Here is an 18,010-nt window from a genome sequence, read left to right on the forward strand (position 1 = left end):
ATAATCAGGATCCAGAAACGCTGCCACCTTCTCTGGGCCCGAGCTCATTTAAAATGGACTGAGGTGAAGTGGAGAAGTGTCCTGTGGTCCAACAAATCAAAATTTGAAATTCTTTTTGGAAATCATGGACGCTTTGTCCTCCGGGCTAAAGACCATTTAGCACATGGTATAGGTGACCTGCACATCTGTGAAGGCGCCATTAATGCTGAATGATATATACATGTTTTGGCAACATATGCTGCCATCCAGTCTTTTTCAGGAAAGGCTGATTATTGATTATTTCAGCAAGACAATATCAAACCACATTCTGCACGTATTACAGCAGCATTGCTCCATATTAAAAGAGTCTGGGCGCTAAACTGACCTGCCTGCAGTCCAGACCTTTCAGCCACTGATAACATTTGGTGCATTATGAAATGAAAAATAAGACAAAGGAGCCCCTGAACTGTTAAGCAGCTGAAATCCTGTATCAAACAAGAACAGCAAAACATTTCACTTTCAAAACTACAGCAGTGTCTCTTCAGTTCCCAAACACTTACAGAGTGTTGTTAAAGAAGAGGTGATGAAACACAGTGGTAAACAGGCCCCCGTCCCAACTTTTTTGGAACATGTTGTTGGCATCAGATTTAAAATAGTCACATATTTTTCAAAAAAACAATAAAATTTCTCAGTTTTAACATTTGATATGTTGTCTTTGTAGTTTAAATATAGGGTTTACATGATTTGAATATCATTGCATTCTGTTTTTATTTACATTCTGCACAGCGTCCCAACTTTTTTTTTTAAATGGGGTTGTACAATAATACACAGAAATCATAAATGAGAAATAGAGGAACACATTTTTATTGAAATAGATCAAAATGATATTGAAAAATGATCATGATTAATCATGTTTATTGCCCTAGAAACTAAAGATTTTAAGTTTAACCAGTGAAATCAACTCTATATCACTACCTTTCCTTCGTCAGGCATTTCTGATGTTTTGTAGCCTCAGTGTGAGTGAGGTTACTGTAGGCTGTGGCTCAGCACATCAGCATGTAAAGCCTGGCTGCACATTTCATAAGACTGATTTTCTGTGAAATGGCGCCCCCTTGTGGTCTGTGTGTGTCCATCATTTCAGAAGAGGTGAAGGGGTCAGAGAGAGGAGATGAGGTGGAAAACCATTAAAGGATTATAGCATAACTAATGCACAGCAGGATTAGAGATGGAGAGAGAGAGAGAGAGAGAGAGAGAGAGAACAACTGAGAGGTAGGAAGGGAAATAAGTACCAGCAGAACAATCAAGCTGATGAACACAACCTAAAAGGCTGAACGTCTACAACGTCCACCAAACGCTGGACAGCTGTGTGGTCACCTACAGAGCAGAACCTGCCTGCCACTGTAAGGTAAGGAAAGAAAAGATTTGCATGTGAGATGAAAGGCTTTTCACTACAGCGACATCAGCATGATTTTAATCAAGGATTAAAGAAGGATTTAATCTTTTAATCATGTTTTACGGTGAGAGTTTAAGTCACAGCTCTGTGTTCGTTGATGAAATTTAATAATGTTGCAAAATTCTTCACAATGGACGTCTTGGTACCCTCTTTAAAAACGTCGTTCTTTAAGGGTTCTTTAGTAAATAAAATGGTTCTATAAAGAACCATGAACAGTCAAAGAACCCTTGCATGATTAAAGCGTTCTTCAGATTGATGGAGAATGTGCTGTAGATGGTTTGGTATAGAACCTTTTTGAAACGGGTTCTATATAGCACCCAAAAGCGTTCTTCTATTGTTATAAGCTTGACATTGTAACTATAGAGGAACCCTTTTGGGTGCTATATGGAACTGTTTTCCAAACTATTCTATCTAGAACCATCTACAGCACATTCCCCATCAATCTGAAGAACCAGTTCATGATGCAAAGAACCATTTAATCACAGAAAGAGTTCTTTGGGTGTTTCGTGGTTCTTTATAGAACCATTTTCTTTACTAAAGAACTCTTATTTGAGTGTGTGTTTATTCCTAAGGATACGCCCCCCCCCCCAGAATTTAGATTTTGAGATTTTCAGGGGGTCCAAGAGATTAATTATGAGGTCCAGGACCCTCCAGGACCACCTGTATTTCGCACCTTGTATATATAAATGTAGTTCTGTTATAACTGAAGTTTGGGGGGAGGAGCATGGCTGAAACCCCCCCTTCTTCCAATCTAACACCCTATAAATTCACATCCTCACCTTCTGTTCCCGTGATGAAGCGCTCGCAGTCCCCACCGCCACCTTATCTCCTCCCTGCTCGTCAGTCCTACGTCAGTCCTACTACAGCTATGAGGGGGTCCGGCCTTCTAGCTACAGGCAGAAGCTGCCAGAACTCCAGCCCAAGTTCTCAGTGTTCTCCCCCTCCCTCAATCAGTCTTCCCTCATACTACCACCACCATGTTGAAGGCTTGATCTGAACTCACAAAATTTCACTGGATAAAGATGATGGTATTTATTCATATTGTGATAAATGATGTCACAATGTGCCTTTCTTCACTGACAGGACACTAATTGCATGTTTCATTATAAATACATCATATTTAGGCCTGTTTAAGTGGATTTAGTGCAGTGTGTGAAATGTTCATTAAAAATCAATGTATTCTAAGTTTTGGAAGTTTTTTTTTTTTTTAAATGTGACACTGCTGGTTCTTTTTGGTCAGTTCCAACTGATTGAACCTCAGAAAAACTGCATATCGTAATATGTATAAAGAAATGGTCTTCAGGTTTTGTGATATGCTTGTGCCAGATCGCCCAGCCATACTTAAAGGGGAACTCCACCGATTTTGCAAAATTACTTAATCATTCAATGGTTCCAATGTGAACAAAATCATTCAGAGTGGTTCGGTGTGAAATGCGGCTTTCCAAAGAAATTTACAGAGTGTAAATTGTTTAATATTATAGCACTAGGAACCAGACATCCGACACGCTTGATGGCTCTGAAAGCTGTGTCCCGTTAAGTTATTACACAAAATGGTTATGAATGCATGTCTTGAGACCTGAGATATTGTTTCTGATAGTTTTGTTATAAAGTTTTGGCCTAAAACGTATTTTTAGTATAAAGTTTTACTCCAGGATTAGTTCCGTGTTTCCTCTCAGAACCGCATTCTGAACTGAGATCAATGCACAAGCTAACATGGTTTGGTTGTTACTAGCCTGTAGCTACAGACGTTCAGCACTGGCTAACGCCAGCAGCAGCTTTTGTTCACCGTTTATTTTTACAGTTTTCTTACCCATTTTGGAAGATTGCAGAGTATCTGGAGGATTTCGAGGAGGCCTGTTTCCAAAATGTTGTAGAGCCAAATCGATTTGAACCAGAATACAAGAAGGAGTTGCAGCCAAAAGGGAGAGAGAGCGAACCCACCGGCACAGACGCAGAACAACCCAGAGCAAATGGAAAGTGATGACTGTACAACAAACTACTTGCTACTTCGCTTACCGGTTTATGAGGTAGAACAGCGAGGCAGATCGTTTGTATTTTTATTCTAAGCTAACAGTTAACAGTGATACATGCACAGTGGCTGACGACGACTAAACGTTTCTTACCTTGATTCCAGTTCCTGCTGGAGTGAAATTGCCGGTGCATAAATTTGCGCCTGACCGCTCCCCAAAAGCGTTCAGGGTGGAGAGGTACATGCAGGGCGTTGTAAGGAAAAGACAGTACCCAAAGAAAACACATTTTTCTAATTTAGCACCATTTTACCATTATCAGCGTGACATATAAAAACTTACAAGACACATGTAAGCGTCACTGTTCGATTTGAAGAGCAGATAAAATGGTTTATATAAAGATAAAATTTGTAGTTTAGACATAACAACGTCAATAGTGAACAATTTTGACTCGATACATTTCCCTGTAGAAAGGCACATTTCACACCGAACCATTCTGAATGATTTTCTTTACATCTAAACCATCAGATGATTAATTAATTTTTGCAAAATTGATAAAAATGATGTCTAGAAATAAGCAGAGTACTCTTATTATTATTATACAAGACTGTGTCTGGGTGTTTTGAATGCATTTGTTTATTTAATGAACCCCTTGTGGGCATGTGCTAACCTGTGTGTGTGTGTGTGTGTGTGTGTGTGTGTGTGTGTGTGTGTGTGTGTGTGTGTGTGTATGTGCGTGTGTGTGTGTGTGCGTGTGTGTGTGTGTGTGTGTGTGTTTGTGTGTGTGTGTGTGTGCGTGTGTGTGTGTGTGTGTGTGTGTGTGTGTGTGTGTGCGTGCGTGTGTGTGTGCGTGTGTGTGTGTGTGTGTGTGTGTGTAGTGATGGATGTGGAGAGGATTATCGAGTGCATCCAACAACATGATCACGAGGGTCTGAGGACGCAGCTACAGCAATTTAATAAAGAGGTACTAAGAATACACTACAGTTGATCACTATAACTCATTCCATTACACAACGCACTGACAGTGGTTTGGTAACACAGTAGTATCGTCACAGAGGAGCGAAACACAAGCAGAGGAGTGCAGTGTGCACATCTGTGTTTAATGTCTTATGCTCACTATTACTATATCCACACTAACCACTACGACTGTAACGGTATCATAGTATTGAAGCAGAGCATGATCTGAATGTATCTCTGTTGATAACACGGCCATTCAGGACACATGTTGTATGTTAAAGCTGCATTTCTGATGTTAATACACCACCACTTCATTAAGTCCACCTCCTTGTTTCTACACTCACTATCCACCTTATCAGCTCCACTGACCGTATAGTTTCACTCTGTAGTTCTACACTACAGCCTGTAGTCCATCTGTTTCTCTGCATACTCTGTTACCCTGTTCTTCAATGGTCAGGGCCCCCACAGGACCCCCACAGAGCAGGTACTATTTGGGTGGTGGATCATTCTCAGCACTGCAGTAACACTGACGTGGTGGTGGTGTGTTAGTGTGTGTTGTGCTAGTATGAGTGGATCAGACACAGCAGTGTTGCTGCTGGAGTTTTTAAACACTCACTGTCCACTCACTGTCCACTCTATTAGACACCCCTACCTTGTCAGTCCACCTTGTAGATGTAAAGTCAGAGACGATAGCTCGTCTGCTGCTGCACAGTTTGTGTTGGTCATCCTCTAGTCCTTCATCAGTGGTCACAGGACGCTGCCCACAGGACGCTGTTGGCTGGATATGTTTGGTTGGTGGACTATTCTCAGTCCAGCAGTGACACTGAGGTGTTTAAAAACTCCAGCAGCACTGCTGTGTCTGATCCACTCACACCAGCACAACACACACTAACACACCACCACCATGTCAGTGTTACTGCAGTGCTGAGAATGACCCACCACCCAAATAGTACCTGCTCTGTGGGGGTCCTGACCACTGAAGAACGGGGTGACAAAGTGACCCTACACTTTATGTGCGGCTAGTTTGGTTTCAGATGTTTGGACTGCTATGTTAAGCTCGGTGGAGTTAATAGCAGGAAGAAGAGTGAAATGGCCTTAAGAAAGGATACAGCGTCCATCCTATCTGCTCTACTGCATCTATTCCACTTACTGTATGCATTACTGTCTTTTTTCTCGCTGCTTTTACGGTTTTCTCTTTCGTGCGGACTCTACCCTTCTGTGTTACAGTATGCACAGTGTTTCTTCTTCGACGTGGAGGAGTGGGAGAGGAGAAAGGTAACAGTGAAGCTGATTAAGGTCCTACCCATAAGCTCCCTGTGCTAATTCCATACCCCTCACCCAGCAATCCCAACCCCCATTAGCACAAGGACACGTTACCTAACACACTAGAGCTGGACGATATGGCAAAAATGTCATATCAATGAACCAAAATCATTTCACACAGTGATGTTCAGTGATGAACCAAATATAATTAAACAGGACTAATTATGCTCACTTTGAAATCGAACATGCAGAAAAGTACTAACATATTCATAAATATCTTCCAAAGATTTTTCCTGATTGATTGATTCTTTTTATTGCCACATGATATGTTGGTGGTAATTATATCCAGTGCAATACACATAAACATACAGTATAATACAAATACAGTAAACAAAATACAATACACAGTACACAAGGTTTAAAATAGGAGAATCATGAAGAATTGCACAGTAATTTCATCTGTACAATCTTACAAAGGCTGGAAATCTTACCGTCTCAAAAAGAACAAACTTTGTTGAGATTTTTTTAAATGATATGATCAGAATTAATGCTCCACTTTAACGAATCACTAATGTAAGTTCTCAGAAATGTGAAAGGCTTTACAGCAGATACAGCAGAAACTTGCACTGGAGTTTTTACTGAATCTTTCTTCCTAAAATCCACAATAATCTCCACTCTTTTTGACGTATTAAGCTGGAAGTCGTTGTTTGTACACCATGTTACTGATCTGCTGATAACTAGCCTCATTATTGTCTGTGATAAGGCCTTTTATGGTGGTGTCATCTGCATATTTTACAATAGTAACAGATTAATTATGAGATAAATATGCAAATGTACAAATGTAGATTCCAGATCATTAGTGTAGAGAGAAAAAGGCATGGCGACAGTACCGAGCCCTGAGGAACGCCAGTGCTAAGTCATAAGTGCTGTGATGTTAAATTATTGAATTTAACATACTGTTTCCTTCCACTTAAAAGAGACCACAAACCAACAACATGAAGCTGGGTTAATGTTTAAATCCATTCACTTTTGGAAGAGCTCGGTGATATTCACTGTATTACAAGTTTTCTTCAATGTGTTCTTGAGAGAGGTCCTAAGAAAAAGTCTACGTCAGATTCATGACGTGTTCTTAAAGCGCAGAACTGTTCTCACTTTTGAGCTCTTGGGTGGCTGTAGATTCTGTTCTTACTTAAGAACAAATCCCAAATAAGAAAACACTGGTGAAAACACTGGTGAAAACATTGGTGAAAACATTGGACGAATCTTTGTGAAAACTGCGTAAGTGGGTTTTAGGAAGAAATTTCTTCTTAAGAACGGTTGGTGAATTGGTGGTGAACGGTTGGTGGAATTTATCACGATAGATAATGTGACACAGCCCTGCCTCACCTCCTCATAGACTACACACTCACTGGCCACTTTATTAGAAACCTCTCCAGCTTGCTGCACTATTGCTCATCTGTAGATGTACAAATAGTGCTAAGCACCTCTAGCTCATCATCAGTGCTCAGTTGCTGACCACAGTGTCACTCTTGGCTGGATATTTTTGGTTGGCAGATCTTTCTGATTTAGTTTAATGTACATAATGACTCTTCAACCTCTTATTGAGACGCCATGTTAGAATGTAATAGTAAAGAATTAGACATTCTCAGACATTTTATTTCTTAAACCTATTTTAAGTCTTTGAATGAGGTGGGGGGGTCATACATAGTACATCATACATCAGCCTTTTCTCAACATATACATTTCTACCGAACTAATGTGCTGTTTCTATTTTTCTTCAATAATTTCTTGGCGGACCACCAAAGAGGCAGGAGCTCGAGGAGGTAAAGTATAATTTTTAGAAGCTGCAGCTTTACAGAGGGCAAAATAACAGTAATGGTGAATAGCACTAATCAGGGGGGTCACTCTGTCACTGGGGAGAAGAACAGACCTAAAAAAGTGACGAGTTGTCTGATCATTGAGAAACAGGTTGATTATGATGTGATTTTGTGCTCACAGTGTAAATAAACTCACAAATAAAGAGGTGCAAAGGGCAAAAATATTCCCATATTGAGCATATTGGCACCTTAAAAAACTAAATTTCCCCTGGTGATGCTACAGCCGTCCATGGCCGGGAGTTCAAGACAACACAACTGGCCTCACTTTCTCTGGGTGGGTAGGATGCCCCCCCCTGGCTAGCCAGCGCAGGTGTCTGTTAGCTGATGTAACAGGACTGTGGTTAGTGTTCTCCTCTGAGCACATTCAGCCGTTCAGTGACATTGTGTTGGCAGCAGATCGAAAAGATGCGTTGGCTGGTTTCACGTGGCTCAGAGGAGGCTTGTGTTTGCCTTCGCCCTCCTAGCGCTGGTGGTGTTGTGTGATTGTGGAGTCCTAACTAGTGGATGGAATTGGATATGACTAAATTTGGGAGAAATTTGGGAAAAATGTCAAAAAAATCTCAAATGACATGATAAATATATTGACTGTAATATATGCCTAATTCTATAGCTAACATCTTACCAAGTTAAAGTTTTGTGCATTTCATGAACTGCTTCCTTTGTATATAAAAAGGCCTGAATTTCAGTCAGTGTGGGCAAAAATTATATATATATACATATGCTTCATTCATGCAATGAGCTCTGTTCTTGCATGATGTCCTCATATTGGTAATAGAGGTGGAAATATTCATAGAAGAATAATAGAAAAATTTCACAGTAATTAAACAGAGTGGTTCAGAGTGGTTTGGTGTGAAACGCTCTGTTCTAGAGAAACTTACCGAGTCAGAACTGTTCACAGTGGTGGTGATAGGAACCAAACGTCCACCTCTAAAAGCTCCCTCACAGAAAGTTACTACATGAAATGGTTATGAATTCACTGCCTGATGACTGAGACACTGTTTTATGATAGTGTTGAGAAGATTTGGGCCTGAAACATATTTTTGCATTTGAGGGAGAGAAACATGCATAAAGAGAACTTATTTTGTTAGATTTATCGCTATTTTACCATCACTAAAATTCCATATAAACTCAGTAGACTCGTGTAGGTTCACTGGTGGTTCTGGATAGTAAATAAAATGTCTATATCTGTGTTGTAGTCATGGCGACCCCTGGGTTCCTATCACCACCACTGTAAAGAAACCTGAGTCATTAAGTTTCACTACAGTGAAGCATTTTACATCAAACCACTTGCATAATATGCTGCCACTAATATGCGTTGTTTTGCGTGGTTGCAGTTCAAGAAAAATAAAGTGCGAGACTATGAGTCTGATTCTGAGTCGGCGGACGAAGGATCTGGAGACCGAGAGATCATTTTGAGACAGGTAACTCAGACACACATTCTTGTATTGCTATCTTAATGAAACTTGCACTGAACTGTGTTTTACTGAAGCCAAATACTGTTGTGGCTAAACCTAAAGCTCATTTCACCACAACGTATTACTTGTAATTTTATCTTTATGTTACTTATGGATTATTTTGTATTGTGTAAACAAATAAAGGTCCCGATTCTGATTCTGAAAAGGGAAGACCTGCAAAAAGTCCCCACAGTGTTAGAAATACAGTGTTCCTCACTGTGTAAAAGTCAGATATCACCCTTCATTTATTTAATGTCCCGGATTTCACTTGCAAACAATTGTGTATTCCTGTCTTTTTAGTATATTTCCATGTCCTTCTGTAGCTTAAATGCTGACAAACCTAACATTAATCTTAGCAAAAGCTAATCTTTTGGCTTTTTGTTTTTTCAAATAAAAGCTTTTTTTTTATGGTGAGGACCATTCAAATGTCCCCACAATGTCATACACTGACTTGTGTTGCTGTTAGTCCTAGTACATTTAGCTCAGTCCCCACAACAAGGCAAATACACAAACTCTTGGACACTCACACACAGCAAAAATGTTTGACGCAGTGCTAAAAAAAAAAATTAAAACTGAATAAAATAAAAATGAAAATAAAGTAAAAAAAACAAAATTGCCTTAATTTAAAGGGCCACTTCCTACGTTTTCTTCTCTTCTTTACCTGAAGTCAACTTATGATATTTGTTTGGGTTTATGGGCCATAATAACCATAATTCATTTTTACATGAGCATTTTTCAACTTCACTTAATTCCTTAGGAAGAAACAGACTGTTTCTGTTTTTTACTGTGCCTTTAAGACTGATATATGTAAATGTCCTCTCTTCTGATTGGCTGCCCTGTATTGCGCCTCATTCAAAAAGCAGTCCAGGCTGAAACACTCCTTCAGCATAAATGGGCAGGGCTATATTCATGTAGGCTGAATGGGCGAACATCTGCAAATGTGTTGGTTTTTGTGACATCACAAAAACAGCTTACTTTAGATATTCGGACTGTGGAGTGAATGGTGCGTTTAAACTTTAACCACGTTTACATATTACAGCAAACACTTTAATTAAAAAAGGTAAATGAATTTTTCCATAATATGGACTTTTTTATAAAAAAAAATGACAATGTAATTTGCTGATTTGTTGTTTATTGCTACTGGTTGGTGCTCCAGTGTAGGCTAACAGTAGAAGTACATTACGTTGTTATTACATTTATAAGCCTCTGCCCCCCCCCCACCCCCAACCCTCATCCACAGGACATGAGATGGACACCGGCTGAGGTTTTTCTCTTTCTTTTGTTTCTTTTTTCAGAGTTTAGCCTCTATTTTGGTCCGATTCCTCCAGTCCGGACCCCAGGGCCGAGTGACCCGCGTTTGCCTACGTACGCTGAGGATCCTCTCCAGGGACCAAAAGGTCTTGGATCGTCTGCTGACGGACTCGGCCCTGATCACACTCGCCAGGCTGGCCGGCTTCAGCCAGGCCCCTGTGCCCGAAGAAGATCTCAATGACCAGGCTGACCCTTTCAGGGACGTCGTCAAAGCCCTTTCCGACCTGGAGTCAAACGGGCAGGAGGAAGACGAGGCGTGTGCTGAAAATGAAGACGAGAGTGCTGATGCTAAAGCCATTAGCACTGAGCGGCGCCGGCGAAGCAGCGTTTTCAGAGCTCTCACGAGAGGAAAGAGGGACACCAGAGCGAGTGTGGTGGAGGATGAGGATGAGGAAGAGGAGGAGAGGAAAGGAGCTGATAAGTGGGAAGAAGAACAAAATAAAGAGGCGGTGAAAATCCTCTGTAACGTCATTTACAACAGCGCCTGGGCGCAGGAGCGAGCGGCCGAGCTCAGGTTGCAGCAGCTGTGTTCAAAATTCTACAAATATGACTTTTTTGCATGTTATGAATCTGTGTTTCATATACTTTACCCATAAAATCAGTGTTTCATAACTCATATCCATTTCCTCAGCCTCCTCAGCGGTTTAACTGAAAAGCTGGCAAAGGAGTCTCAGTCTGCGTCGCCACCCAGTGGTCAGTACTATGAACTGCGGCTCATATTTCTGCTCACTGCTCTGAGGCCTGAACTGAGGAACCAGCTTAAACAGGTACCACAAACCTGAATGTGGGTCTGCAGCTTCTTCTTTTATAACTCATATAATAAAAACAATAATAGAATAGAATTAAAAATCTAGATCGTTGTATAGAGCATGTTATAGTGAACAGAACTGGTGATAGTGGTGAGTGATTTGGGACACTACACTGCACCTGCTTGCTCATTACTGTAAGACACAGATTCTGTAGCATAAGCATTATAAACATCCTGCCACCAGTCCACTATAACCGCTGAGTCTGACCGCACACATGGGAAGACCTGATTTAAGCTGTATCTGAAACTGCACCCTATTCACTGTATAGTGCACTATGGGGTTCCACCGTTTTGTTGTGGTGTCCATAAACATAGTGCAGAAGGCACCACAATAAGTAGTGTACATCCGACATACCCTAGGTCAGGGGTCGGCAACATGCGGCTCTTTTACTGCATGTTCCAACTAATCAGTGTAAGTCTCAGTTCTAGCTGCCCTAAAGGAGATACTCTTATCTCTGACCTTTCCCTGTTTTCAGGAGGGAGGGGTAGCAGTGCTGACCGCAGTGCTGGAGCAGTGTGTCTCTGTTCAGTGGAAGGATCAGTATGAGGTGGTGCTGGACCCTGCGGCGGCCCCCGTGTCCATGGAGGATTCTCTGCGATCTCAGGAGGCCCTAAAGATCCTTTTCAACATCACGTACAGCGCACACACCCAGGAGCCTGGCGAGGTGAGTGCGCACACGAAGGAACATGTTTCCTCTTTTCTACAGAAAACAGGTTTTGGGCAGCAGGACGCTAACATCACTGCTACTGAGTGCTGATTGGTTAGCATTACTGCTACTGAGCGCTGATTGGTTAGCATTACTGCTACTGAGCGCTGATTGGTTAGCATCACTGCTACTGAGCGCTGATTGGTTAGCATTACTGCTACTGAGCGCTGATTGGTTAGCATCACTGCTACTGAGCGCTGATTGGTTAGCATCACTGCTACTGAGCGCTGATTGGTTAGCATTACTGCTACTGAGTGCTAATTAGTTAGCATTACTGCTACTGAGCGCTGATTGGTTAGCATTACTGCTACTGAGCGCTGATTGGTTAGCATCACTGCTACTGAGCGCTGATTGGTTAGCATTACTGCTACTGAGTGCTAATTGGTTAACATTACTGCTACTGAGAGCTGATTGATTAGCATTACTACTACTGAGCATTGATTGGTTGGCATTACTGCTACAGAGTGCTGATTGGCTGGCGAGCAGAGCAGCTCATTGGCTCTTCGCGCTTACTGATGTCATGAATGTACATGAGGCCCCATTTTAAACACGAGTTTAAAAGCTCTTAAAAATATAACAGCTGTGGTAAAATGATTTATGCTGCTCTGTGTTCAGGAAATGAATGAATTATTTTATATTAAAAATGTTTAATCATTTATAAACTATGATTTTACTCAAACGCTCCATATTAAACCATTCATTTTGGACTCGCTCAGCGGCACATTACACTGTAATTTTACAGCACTGCTGCCACCATCAGGTGAAAGGAGGAACTGCAGCGTCATGACTGGCGAGGCATTTATAACACACTCTAAAACAGAAGCCGTGGGCCATATTTGAACCCCCGCTATACATAATACAGCCAATGTGCTCATATTATGCACATTAAAGTCAGTAAAACCAGTACAGTTTTACAGGATAATGGATAGTGATAATACAGGATAATGACTGTATATGTGGGTACAGTTTAAAACAAATCCGCCGCCTTAAAAGTGTTTTTACTCGCATCCTAGCATACAAAACAAATCACTTCATATTAATAAATCATACTACTCTTCTACATTTTCACACGACTGCTGCCCCAACATTTGGGTCTCGTCCTGTCAGGAAGATGCTGCTCTCTATCGCCGCCTGGCTGCAGTGCTGCGTCACTGTCTGATGGTGCGCTGTGAGGGGGAGGAGGACACTGATGAGCTGAAGGGGTGAGTGATGGAAACCTGCACCAGTATCTGCTCACAACATACTACAAAGTTTTAACACCCCCCCACCCCCCCCACTCTTTCTCTCTCAGACACACAGTCAATCTGCTCTCCGCGCTGCCCTTGAACTGTCTGGACGTGCTGCTGTGCGTGCCGCTGCGTCCAGACTCTGAGCAGATAGACGGGGTCAACATGGACTGTGTCCACGCGCTGCTCCTGTTCTTGGAGAAAAGACTGGAAATGGTGAGAGAAGCAAGAATACAGCAGCACAATAGCTGAAGACATTTCCAGTACATAGTATCTCATAGCAGTGGGTTTGAACTGTTCCTCAGTAATAAGATATAAACACTGATTTGCCACAAATGCTGACAGATAACAACAATAATGCTAAGCAAATGTGTGTGACAGATTACTTGAGCTGAAATTTCTGTTCCACCTTAAATGGTGCAGCTGTTACATTCACATGTCCATACAGGTGCCAGATTGTAGCCTCCATTTAAGGTGGAACGGAAAATTAAAACAAAAAAGCAGCTGAGAACCCAGAGTGAATGTTGTAGAAACAAACATTTAGCACTGTTTTTGCTGGGCCAGTGAATTTAGCCTGAGAAAACAACGTTAACATACGTTTATCTATATTTCGTTTAGTTTTTGTTTTGCACAATACAAACATTACAGATTGCAATATGGTTGTTGAATGTGGTTCTTGTCAAAAGAGAAAGCAAATCCCAAAATAATAAGTCACTGTTAACCTAGAAAATATGTTCCCGTAAGCATCTGAAATGATTTTGTGTAAAAAAAATAAATATATATATATATATATATATATATATATATATATATTCCATAGAGACTGGCTCACAAGCACAAGCAAAACAAGCCAAATTTAAAAATGACTACAGTTATTTTAAAAAACAAAAAAAAATAAGGAGGAAAAATCCAACAAATCAAACATCCAACAATTGATCAAAATAAATGACTAAAATTAGATGATACCAAGATCATAACAAGCAGCCGTCCAATCAGGTCTTTGTTATTATATAGTTTATAAACTGGTTGTTGTTGTTTACAGGCTCTCTGTACACTGTTAGAAATAAAGGTTCTGTTCAGGTACATTTTTCGTTCATCAAGGTACAAACAGTGTAAATGTTCCCTCAAAGCTCCAACAGTGGTTTTAAGGTCTGATTGTGAACCTTAAATAAGTGTTTCCAGGTGAAAAGTTCGTATTTGTACCTTTTCATAACCGAATGTTTTGAAACAGAACAGTAAAATAAAAGCCTGGAGGCGAGACGGGGTGTGTGGAGTCAGTACAGCTTAGAACATATCATTTCAGTGGATTATGGTTCAGTTATGTTCCCTGACTGAAGCAACTGAGATGGAGCCTTGAGTCTACCTTTGTTTCTGAGAGTGGGGTTGGTCTGTTGACGCTGTGCATTGATACTGTGAGTAATAGAGCGTGTGGTGATGGCTGTGCAGGGTCAGAAGGTGAAGGAGAGGCTGACCCCTGTGCTGAATCTGCTCACTGAGTGCTCCAGAGCTCACAGAGGAACCCGCCGCTACCTCAGACAACAGGCAATGCAGACATCACACGCTTACTGTACTGTACTGTACATCAGCTGCAGTTACACACAATAACACTGACAGTGTGAATGAGGCTGATAGCAGCTTATTCTCATAAATAACATGAATTTTGGAGAGATGACGAAGCTGAAATCAAGGGTGTTTCAACCACAACCTAATTCAGCATATTAATATTATTATTTAACCATTTTCAGTAGTAATAAAATTCCATTTTAGCCTTTTTTAAATTATTATAATTGTTTTAATTTTAATTATTAACTGTATTACACACATATATATATATATGTATATATATATATATATATATATATATGTAAAAATATAATAATTAAAATGTAATTTGAGATTTACTCCTATAATAATTTCTATTACATTTTTAATTCTTTATTCAATCATTTTATGTACATATATTTATATTTATATTACTAATTGTATATATATATATATATATATATGTTTTTTTTCACTTTCTATAAATGTCACCTTTTGTAAGCATTTATAAACACATTTATTACATGTTATAATGTATTCATAAGGCATTATAAACATGGTTATAAATATTTATAAAAAAGAATTACACTGAATTACATGTTATAGCCATGTTTATTATACATTATGAATTGTTAATATAATGCATTATAAATAGTGTTAATAACATGTTATAATGTCAGTGCCAAAGAAGTCAGTCCCAGCTTGGAAAGTGAACGCTTCACTTTAATTAGAGCGGACAAATACAACTTATGAGCGCTTATAATTTGTTATGATCAGTACTTATAATGCATTATGTTAACAATTCATAATGCTTAATAAACATGGCTATAATATATAATGCATTTTTATAAATATTTATAACTATGTTTATAATGTCTTGTGAATGCATTATAACATGTTATGAATGTGTTTATAGATACTTACAAAGGTGACATTCATAGAAAGTGTTACCATTTATATATATATATATATATATATATCTGCACATGTAATATATTACAAAAAATGTGAATGTGAAAAACAATATTTATCTAAAATAGCAGTTACATTAATAGTCATTAAAAATGTAATACAAATAATTGACCTGCTGTGTTTATATTACCCATTATAATATTTTATTTTACTGCTATTTTTATTAAACATTAAAAATGTTTAGGCCTGTATTGTGTATTATAATTGTACTGTAAAATGGTTGAAGTGTCCACCGTCTCACACTGTGTGTTGAATGCTGTCAGATTCTGCCTCCGCTGAGGGACGCGAGCGTGAGACCAGAGCAGGGCACCACGGTGAAGAGCCGCCTGGTCAGACTGATGACCCACCTGGACACTGAGCTGAAACACTGCGCCGCTGACCTGCTCTTTGTGCTCTGCAAGGAAAATGGTAACAGGCTGCTGAACGAATACAGCTGTGTTAGTAAACTGAACGTAAATGTGTTAAAGCGATAATTCAGCTAAAAATCTAATAATTATTTACATCAGACATAGTCAGTGAGACTGTTTGATGTCTGAATGCAGCTTCTTTAGTTTTACACTGGAGCTACGAGGCTAATGTAGCTGAATAACCCACCAATTAGCCTGGTGCTAACTGCGTGACTGAGTCATCACACTGGGCTCAGACCTGTTCAGTTGCTCAGTGATCTCTAACAGACCTGATTATGTGGTTTCTGATACTGTAGCTACGTCACAGCTAAAACAGTGGTAGCTAATTATTAGAGTCCATCTAACTGGTGAACAACGTTCGCGTTATTTCTGTCGTGTCCAGTCGGCCGCTTTGTGAAGTACACTGGCTACGGTAACGCTGCAGGCCTCTTGGCCACACGGGGCTTGCTGGGAGGGCAGAGGTCAAAGGGCAGCACATCATCAGGGACGCAGTACTCCAGCGACTCGGATTCGGACACTGATGAGTACCGGCAGGTGAAGGGGCGGATAAACCCGGTGACGGGGAGTGTGGAGGAGGAGCAGCCTGACCCGATGGAGGGAATGACGGAGGAGGAGAAAGAGGAGGAGGCCTGCAGACTCGTCAGCCTGATCAACAAGCTCTCCAAGTGAGTTCGGCTCCATCTACCAACACAGCACTGCACTAAAACTAGCAGTAATGCTAACCACTCAGTAGCAGTAATGCTAACCAATCAGCGCTCAGTAGCAGTAATGCTAACCAATCAGCACTCAGTAGCAGTAATGCTAACTACCCAGCACTCAGTAGCAGTAATGTTAACCAATCAGCTCTCAGTAGCAGTAATGTTAACGTAATGTTAACCAATCAGCACTCAGTAGCAGTAATGCTAACCAATCAGCTCTCAGTAGCAGTAATGCTAACCGATCAGCACTCAGTAGCAGTAATGCTAACCAATCAGTGCTCAGTAGCAGTAATGCTAACCAATCAGCTCTCAGTAGCAGTAATGTTAACCAATCAGCTCTCAGTAGCAGTAATGCTAACCAGTCAGCACTCAGTAGCAGTAATGCTAACCAATCAGCACTCAGTAGCAGTAATGTTAGTGTCTTACTGCCCAAAACCAGTTTGATGTAAAACAACTGAAAGATATTTTTAGTCGTTTAGCTCCATTCACTCCCACTCATTGGGGACTCGCTCGTCGGCGCCCTCTGGTGTTTTGCTGTTCTGTTTTTGATATGAATAGTAGAAATAGGAAGTGGCCCCTTAAACCAGCTCTGCTATTACTTTGTATCCCAATCTCTTTGCCAGGGACAACATGATTCAGCCAATGGGACTGGACGCTCAGGGTCAGCTGACTCCTCTGACAGGCCTCAGGGACCTGTCAATGGAAGAAGAGGGATCAGAGGAGGAGGACACTGATGATTTGGAGAACGTGGAGTAAAGACTGGACTGGATGACGTTTCAAAAGAAGCTGAATATACGTAACTGCATCGGCTCAACTGCTTCTGGAAGTGAGCAGTGCGACTCCAGGCTCTGTCGACAGATCGTAGATTGAGCTAAATTCTACAGTGCAAATGTGACGTCACCTTTGTGGAGTAGTTAGACAGTTAATGACCTGAGGTAGAATTAAAACCTAACCCTAACTCTAATCTGTGCTCCTGAAACACTGAATAAATTGACCTACCAATGTTCCGCCCATAAACTCGTTCTGTGGTTACTGTTGCGAGGTTGGACAAACTTTACAAGTGAAACTTTTTGAAAATTTTTGTTCTATTCAATTGTTGATAAACGGGGTCATTCAGAGTGGTTTGGTGTGAAATGGTTCAGATGTCTTTACAGTGGTGGTGATAGGAACCAGGGGTCGCCATGACTACAACACAGATATAGACATTTTATTTACTATCCAGAACCACCAGTGAACCTACACGAGTCTTCTGAGTTTATATGGAATGTTGATGATGGAAAATAGAGGAAAATCTGAAATAATCAGTTTTCTTTGGGGACTATTTTTGCCTCACGGCACCCTGCATATTATGGATCCCTGTACTATGAATCAATTTTAAGGCCAAAATCT

At 40.5% G+C, this 18,010-nt stretch overlaps 1 protein-coding gene across 1 annotated transcript; it reads left to right on the plus strand.

Moving 5' to 3' along the window:
• The first annotated feature begins 1,057 nt into the window (after window positions 1–1,057).
• Window positions 1,058–17,423, plus strand: LOC118809734 (synembryn-A). The gene is made up of 14 exons (XM_036573272.1): window positions 1,058–1,384; window positions 4,278–4,363; window positions 5,584–5,631; window positions 7,425–7,442; window positions 8,831–8,917; window positions 10,246–10,775; window positions 10,893–11,028; window positions 11,546–11,734; window positions 12,884–12,978; window positions 13,068–13,218; window positions 14,449–14,544; window positions 15,780–15,924; window positions 16,306–16,588; window positions 17,245–17,423. The coding sequence occupies exons 2-14, from the start codon at window positions 4,280–4,282 to the stop codon at window positions 17,375–17,377; spliced, it is 1,995 nt and encodes a 664-aa protein (XP_036429165.1). The 5' UTR covers window positions 1,058–1,384; window positions 4,278–4,279; the 3' UTR covers window positions 17,378–17,423.
• The last annotated feature ends 587 nt before the right edge of the window (window positions 17,424–18,010 follow it).

Source organism: Colossoma macropomum, unplaced genomic scaffold, assembly GCF_904425465.1.
Source record: "Colossoma macropomum unplaced genomic scaffold, Colossoma_macropomum, whole genome shotgun sequence".
NCBI classification, from domain to species: Eukaryota; Metazoa; Chordata; class Actinopteri; order Characiformes; family Serrasalmidae; genus Colossoma; species Colossoma macropomum.